Genomic DNA, 8,243 nt, shown 5'->3' on the forward strand with positions numbered 1-8,243 from the left:
CTTGATGTTGCTATACAGCCATGTAAGATTCCACACTTGAGGAACTAGATTGAAAATAATGTAACTAGGTTATTGGTTACTTTGGGGTACTTTGCCTTAGAAACAAAAATAATTTCTGAAGATAAAATCAGAATGTCTGATACTAATGTTTTCATAGAGCATAGGAATTTTCTCCATTTCATATGCATTTTTCTGTCCTTAGAGTTCAGATTTATCCAAGAGTCATGAATTAACAGCTTCCAATCTGGAGGAGAGGAGCAACAGTTTTTCATTTCTTAGCACAGGAAAACTAAGTAATACTCTGCCAACAGATCAGACTGATGAAGAGCTGAAAGAGAAAATGCAAGGTAACTGATGATTGTTCAGAGTGAGAAAATTTGCTCTGATTGCTCCCTTTCCTATCATACATGGAGTTCTTGATATAGGAACAGGCTTATTTCTAATCATCTTTTAAGATTGGATTCGAAATCTCAGTTAGGCTGTGATCTTCCAAAACTCTGGTAATTCTTTTTCTTGGCAAGTCAGGCTGAAAAAATAAAACTGCAACAAATGTTTTTTAGAATGTTAGAATAAAAAGTTGATTACAAACTAGTTGTTTGTTGTATGGACTTTCTGTCTTACGCATCATCGTTTCCTTAGTATTTCCATCTGGGATTTACAGACACTGCCTGACAAATCAAGCATCTGTGTAGTGTGTTCTTAGTGGCAGAATACATGCTATGTGAAGTGTAAACTCTGGCATGCAAACTGTCACCATTGAATTGATAGTTAAAGGTAGCAAGTAGAAACTTTTGCTTGAGAACCTAAAGAGCCACTTGGCTAAATGTATACAATCTGATTGCTCTAAGGCTGTATCATATATTTCGGTATAGAAGTTGACATCAGTCTCCCTTCTCAACTGAAACATACTACTGTATTGATCCAAGGTTAAGCATATAAATAAAAAATTCTCCATTTTCAACCAGGTGCTGAGGAATCGTCTGAACAGCTGCACATGGATTCTGCTTTGACCCCACTTATGCAAAGTGCTGATAATCCTAGGGCCTTTGTCCTTATCCCTGAACACACTCTTGAAATCAGAAAATCAATTGAACATCGTATGTATACTTCACCTGAGAGTGTACAGTACGAAGAACTGGAAGGCAATGAAAAAAATATCGACCTTCATTCTTCCATTGAAAATTTTCGCAGTCTGAGTCCAGTTGAAGATGGACACTCATTTTATCAGCTGATTCCAGATCCTGCTACAGTGAAAAATACTATTGGAAGGACAGAGTCACTGAAAGAGGACATGTGTGCTAGAGAGGAGAGCATGTGTTTTGTTGAACTGACCTCTACATTTATTGAGAGAGAAAATGAGACTAATATTGAAAATGTAATTATGAATGAAAATGTGGAAATTAATCTCTCTCAGTGTACTCTACATACTGTTGAAGAGCAGAGTTCACTAAAAACAGATATGCTGAGCTTGGCTCAAGAAATGAATTCAAAACTCTCACTCAGTCCTGTGCAAAATTCTGGACTACAGAGTGAGTCTGACATGTTTCAACAACGATATCATTGTGCTGGGCAAGTTAAAAGCTCAGATTCCTTTTTGTCACAAAGCAACATACCAGTCTGGGTGAGTAAACTAAATAAGTTGCATGTTAGGGATTAAGCTGTTAAGATCTTTTTTTGTGTGTATCTTATAAACCATTTTACTCTGAAACTCTTTAAATCATGCCATTTTCACTGTATTGGTGAAAGGAAGGTGTTGAACTGGATCACAAATGGGCAGCACCAGTTGTACTCAAACGTTTTACCCTTGGGACTCCCACTTTCCATCCACATGTGGACATTGCAAAATAAATAAATAAATCCACTCAACGTAGTACTGTATATGAATAAAAATACTTTAGTGTGCATATTTTCATCTGCACATTCGTGAACAGTATATTCATATTATAACATTTTACAAGGAAATAACACCATTCAAGTTAAAACAGTTGTATTTAAGTAAATTCAATATTTAACTCAATGTATGGTTAAGTTTTACACGTAAAAATAATTAGGAAGAGGAGGAAGAAAGATCACGGCTGCCGAACATAGAACAACCAGGGGTCCTGCCCCACTATTTGAGAAACACTGGGCAACACAGTTCCTAAAGGTGGCTTACTAACATTTTAAAATGTTAATTTCTAAATGTTCATTTCTACTAACCTAAACTTAAATATGTTTTTAAAAAACATTTAAAGGTTTAAACAGATATGGATGCAAATATGATACTGCACAGTGTTTTATGCTGCAACAGTGATTGTATTTGCAATGTTTTTGTAAATAATATTTGTCATGTGTATCCATATTAGGTCTTTCCACAGTTGGAGTGTTGCCACAGCTATGGACATGTCTCATGCTCCTGCCAACCTAGACTCACTTCATAGTAGGGCCCTTGCAGGGCCTAATTTGTGATAAGACCTTTGCTTGCTTTTATTGGGAATAGTACTACAGTCATCGCTTCACTTTTGTGGATTTGATTATTTACATATTTGGTTAATTTGTTCTCTCTAGGAATCTCTAGGTCCTCCAGCATAAATATATGGTCAGTCTGCCAGAAGTCATGTTGGAAGACCTAGAAATTCCTAGAGAGAACAATTCTCTGGGTATTTGTAAGTCCTCCGGTGCAATTCTGTGTTCAGCTTCCTTCAGATGTTGACCATAGAGTTGCACTGGAGAACCTAGAGATTCCCAGAGAGGTGCTCTCTCAGGTAGGAAAAAAATAGTGGTCTTTTTTTATTTGCAGTTTTTCCACTTTCACAGGGGTCCTGTGCCCCTAACCACAGCGAATGCGGAGGGTCCACTGTACCTGTACTTTGAACTGACGGATGAACAAATGCTGCATTTGCTGGAAATACCAACTGTATGTATTTATGCTGATGTAATATATTCTATAGGAAAAACTTACAGGGAGAGGCATTATGGAAGAATCCGAATTGACTTTAATAAGCTCCACTGACAACAGCACTGCAGTAGAATCAGACTTGGAACTCTGTATCCAAACGGAAAGTGGAAAGGAGAAAAGTGAAAACCTGCCGAACAGTGACCATTTTGCCATTAAAAGCTCTCCTGAGGTAAAAACCTTTTGGGGAAAACATTGGGAATTAGACCCATTTTATGCTGCCCAGATTATTCACTAATTTACAAAAAGTGATAAATTGAAAATTTTTAACTTGCAGCATTGCTTTGAATCTGCAGACTTTTGGGGGGCGTTTTAACAAGGGCTGCTTATGCACTGCAAAAATTATCTAGATTGATACCAATTTAACTGCAGTGGAATTCTGGGAACTGTAGCTTTGTGAGACATTTAGCTTTCTCTCTTAGAGAGCTCTGGTGCCAAAACAAACTACAGAATTCTGCAAATGCAATGTGGATGTGTGGGAAAGTAGAGGTGCATTCAAGACTTCAGCTGCACCTGGAGGGAAGAGAGATCTGACTGGCACACAGATCCCTCACTTATGGGACTGTATTTTCTGGCTGCTGGAAAGCAGACTCCAAACAAATTATTAGTTATTTTACTCTATTATTTTAACAGAGTGGAAGATTTTTACCTTTACGTTCAGAAGTGGATGATTCTATTTCCACCCAGAATGATCAGCCATCAGTAATTCAAAGCTCCCAAGAGGACTGTGATCGAAAAAACAAATCAGAAGGTACATATGCAATAACTTCAAGAAAAGTACAAGTACTAAAACAGAGTCTACTTATACTGACAATTGGTTCAAAAACCTCTAAGCTCAAACAAAATGACGAGAGACCTTGCTACCAGTATTAGCACAATAGTATTGTGTTAGGTCATCCTTTGGAAAAATTACTTTCTTGGACTACAATCCCCAGCATTTCCCTGCCAGTATATCCCAAGGTCATGCATGCTGAGAGATTTGGGGGGGGGTTGTAGTCCAAAAAAAATCACCTTTCCATGATCTGGTAGGTAATGTACAGACCAGAAAGCTACAAAGGTTTATCCCTTTATTGCCATCTTTTACTATTATTTTAAGTAAAGTGTTCTGTGCACAGCAGAAGTGGATAACTTAAAAAGAGTTGGGGGCCATTTTTTTTCATTGGCCAACTGCTCAGGGAATGCATGGGAGGCAACCTAAGAATAAGTGGGCAGAGCTAAGTAGATTTTTTAGTAGACAATAAATGTTTTTTAAAAACCAATTAATATGTTTATTTTATTATGAACATTATAAGTTAACTGTAGTAGAAAAGCACAAATGGTGAGCAATAACAGCAGAAACAGTAAATTAAAGATTTCCTGTTCAAGTTAACAAGGAAATAAAGGGCTCCCATTCCAATTACTGGAGAAACTTTTAAAATTGCTTGCAAAGCCAATCTTATCTTGACTGGTAACTGACAAGATAATTGACTGTGTTAGTCAGTTGTACTGTGTAAATGGCAAGGTAATTGACTTGGCTAGTCCATTGCACTGTTGCCACATCTGACTGTAATTTGCTGCTGATTGTCAGTGGCAGATATTTTATCATTATACCGCAACTGGAAGCAGTGCTGGGAAAACCACTTCTAACAGGGCTCCCACTTCTCATAGTTATAGCCTCGCACACTGGTGGGAGTGGAGTGGAAATATCATGCTTCTTGCACCCTGATTGGAAACTTAACATGCTCCCTTTGTCTGGTCCAGATGCTTGCTGTTAAAGTGGGCTGGAGTGACATTTACACAGATTTACTGATTACTGAATTTAGAGCAGTTGTAGATCTGTAATGTTAGGGTGCAAATTCATAACTACAATACTGAATGCTAGATTGCATTTCCAGTTTCTGAAATGTATACACCTATTGTTGTGGGTTTTTTAAAAATTAAAGATTATATTCAAAGTTATTTCAGGGTTTTTTTTCCCAGGAATAAATTATATCTTGCTCTCTTGCTACAGTGGCCCATACAAGTTTGCAAGAATCATTTTTGAAGCGGAAGAAAGATTTCATCGAGAGATCCTCTAAGAGAGTGGAGAATCTTAAAAGAAAAGAACGAAGTTCTGAAAAACCTCAGACTAAAGCATCTCAACAGAAAAAAGCACAGCTTCAAAAACCAAAAGAGAAGTTTCCACCTTCTGGTAACTTTTAGCAATCAGTTCATGGCATGAGGAGGGGGAAATGAAACAGCATGCAATAAACTGAAATGTTTTCTGTTCATAGTAGTTGTGTTTTCTTTACAATTACTGAATTTCTTAGAAATGCTTTATAAAGGATATTTTCCCCAGAATCCGCAAGAACTATATGAGTTAAAATCCAAATATTTCTGTCATTAATATGTATCTCTGTTTCATACAAACATTTAGTGTGCCATTACTAATATATGAATTGTAGAAGTAGAATCTCTTGGTGTAAACTCATTCTGTTTGTGTACAGTTGGATAGAAATTAAATATGTGGTTACCTTGTGAAGTCCTGTTCAGTCTGATCCTCATAGACCAAGTTATATTTAATGTGCTCTGGTTAAATCCAAGGTTCAACTGTTAGCTATCTCAAGAAAGTGGAAGCAGTAAAAGTGTGCACTGCTGAAGACCGGCGATCAGTAGAAATCCAGATGCATCAGCGCACTTCAAGGTACTGTGCAATCCGTCAGCTGGAGGGTAGGGGTTGGAGGAGCGTGACTAAAATTGTAATTCAGTCTTGTAGAAAAATTCCAGTATTTGTGTTGCTGTTAACAAACATAGAATTTAACCTGCTGTTTTACTTGTCAGCCAGTATCATCTTTTGCACAAGTTACTGGGAATATACAAGCCCTTTTTCTTTTTTTGGCAGATTATATAATAATCTATCCGAAGTGAAAATCAGGAAGGAGCAGAGAGCAAGACAAGAAAATTATGCCAAAAATCGGGAAAGAGCAAAGGAATTTCATAAGGTGTGATCCTCATCCCACGTCCCCCATTAGTTCCCCTCATATCAAAAGTAACTTTGCAGCAGATGTATACTCAGTTTTCCAAGTGAAATGAAGATTGGTGGAGTTTAGACCAAGAGTGGGAAACTGTATTCTTGTGAGGAGCCAGGTGATTCTCTAGGTTAGCCAATCCATCTTGCCCCAGAGAACTAGTTTTGCTGTTTACATTTCCTCCCCAAAGCATGTGCCGTGGGGGCATCCTAGTAACTAGCTGCTTAGTTAGGAAATTAGTTGTGCCACACACATGCCAGGTGGGGAAATGTCCCATGCATCGAAGCCACAGGAATAGTGTTGCAGCTAGTGTTTAGGCAGGGTGCCTGCTTTGCCCCGTTTACACTTTCTCCCTTTGGAGATAACGTCTGGCATCCTGCCAGTGGTTCATGTAGGCATAGGTTAACCTTATGCCATCACATGCTCTCAGTCTCAGAGGAAGGCAGTGGCAAGCCTCCTCTGAACAGAGGAAGAAAACTCTCATGACAGGGTTGCCAGAAGTCAGAAACAACTTGAAGACACACAACAACAAATGCCTGCTTATGTCTAGTTAGGGTTGCTTCAAAGGTATTTCCTCTAATCTTTCCCCACCTACCTCCGACCTGCCTCACAACTGCTAAGTGCATCCCAAACACGCACAGCCATTCCATGTCTGGTGAAGGGAGAATCTCAGAGGTATCTTGCCAAGTACCCATCAACAAATTTGAAGCTATTATGTCACCTGCAGAGGTCCTTTGGAAGTCTTAGCTGCTGATGTAATCATTTTCTAGCTTCTAATAACCCCCTTGTTCTCCTCCAGGTATGGAATAGAATGGCTGTGCAACGGAGACTTCAGTGGTGGTAACAGCATAGTGTAGTTCTAATTGTGTAACTATCATGCTAAGCTGGCCCATGCAAGATTGTAGCCAATGTGGGATAGGCTTCCTCGGTGCTAATATTGACACGTCTCTCCTTTGTTTACTCTCTCCTCCAGAGAACACTGGAAAAACTAAGAGCAAGAAAAGCCAATGGAAAAACTGGCATTTAGCAGACTTCTTGTGCGTGGAAAAGGTGTACAAGCAGGAAAAAAATGTGTAAAAAAGATCCCCTTGTGATGATGTATCATGGTTTCATGTTTAATTTGCAAAATACAATGCAGTATAAACTAGACAGACTGGTCTCTTTAATCATGTTTTTTAACCTCAGAGTTTATATATATTTTATATATTTTTAAAAACCTCTCAAACACTTTTATATTCATATTGTAGTTATGTATAATAAAATTGACCTTGATTTGCAAGAGTGTAGCTTGTTTTATTGGCAAAGTGTTCAAAGGCAAAATTGTCTTGCAGCTATGACCAAATCCAATTATCTCTTTTTCCAGATGTGAAGGCTGCCATGACTGAAACTGGGACAGGAGCAATTTTGTCAGTTGTTCATGGTGTAAAAGTTTGAGTGCTGGACTAGGATTATGGAGATTAGGGTTCATATACCTGCTTGGCCATATCCTTGGGAAAGTCACACACACTGAGAGGATGGCAAATCCCCTCTGTAGGAACTTGCCACGAAAATTCTGATAGGTTAACCTTAGGATCACCATAAGTAAAAAATGACTTTGAGACACATAACAGCAACCTCAGACTGCTTCAGCTATATATAATTCTTAGGTTGACAGTGGGTAAATACATTGTTGTATATTCCTGGATGGCCACTGCAGTCCCTTCAAACTCTGTGGTTCCACAATTTTTAAACCATGGCATTCTGTGTCTGCAGTCTTACATTGGTCTAGTGCATGAATGGCCAAAGTTCAGGCCTCTGGTTGTTGATCCAGAACCTCCCTACTGTCCACTTTAATGACAGGAGAGGTACAGGAAGTCTCATGGCTGAGGGACTGTCAAATGATGGAACCCAGGGTTTTTAAGCTTGTCAATGCAAATGTAAAGGACACAATATATATCACTTGAATGTGTGCAAAAGCTAAACCTGTACTAATTACATTTAGAGGGCAGAACCCATCAACACCTGTTTGGGATGAAAGTAGTTGGACCTTGTGCAAGAGATCCATTCCAAACCACTCCCCCCCAAAACATGGAACCTCAAGTAGTCCCTAATGGCAATGGTGACATGTGCGGCTGCACCACACACTATTGGGGACAACAGGACTTGCCATCTGCAGATGCTTAAATCCACAGATGGAAAGCCCATGGATAATAGGGCTCTGCTGTAGTGGCTTGCTGGGGGTGGGTGGGATGGGGTTGTCAGCAATCACCATGAATGTACATGCATAAGCCCTGGACATCAACAAGAATGTGCCACTCTGCATTTGGGTAAGAGATGTCTGC

The 8,243-nt window shown here is 39.0% G+C and overlaps 1 protein-coding gene across 6 annotated transcripts in view; it reads left to right on the top strand.

Moving 5' to 3' along the window:
• The window catches only part of CEP295 (centrosomal protein 295), a 64,870-nt gene extending 57,669 nt beyond the window's left edge, over positions 1-7,201 (top strand). For 5 of the 6 annotated variants that reach the window (XM_042458367.1, XM_042458366.1, XM_042458369.1 and 2 more), the window contains 8 exons: positions 203-347; positions 966-1,621; positions 2,931-3,107; positions 3,569-3,686; positions 4,926-5,105; positions 5,498-5,597; positions 5,796-5,895; positions 6,896-7,201. In XM_042458367.1, the coding sequence (XP_042314301.1) occupies positions 203-347; positions 966-1,621; positions 2,931-3,107; positions 3,569-3,686; positions 4,926-5,105; positions 5,498-5,597; positions 5,796-5,895; positions 6,896-6,949 (1,530 nt within the window). In that variant the 3' untranslated portion in view covers positions 6,950-7,201. The remainder of the gene's footprint in view (positions 1-202; positions 348-965; positions 1,622-2,930; positions 3,108-3,568; positions 3,687-4,925; positions 5,106-5,497; positions 5,598-5,795; positions 5,896-6,895) is intronic. The other variant, XM_042458368.1, reaches the window with a different exon arrangement.
• Positions 7,202-8,243: the final 1,042 nt, after the last annotated feature.

The sequence above is a fragment of the Sceloporus undulatus genome, chromosome 3 (genome assembly GCF_019175285.1).
Source record: "Sceloporus undulatus isolate JIND9_A2432 ecotype Alabama chromosome 3, SceUnd_v1.1, whole genome shotgun sequence".
Lineage (NCBI taxonomy): Eukaryota > Metazoa > Chordata > Lepidosauria > Squamata > Phrynosomatidae > Sceloporus > Sceloporus undulatus.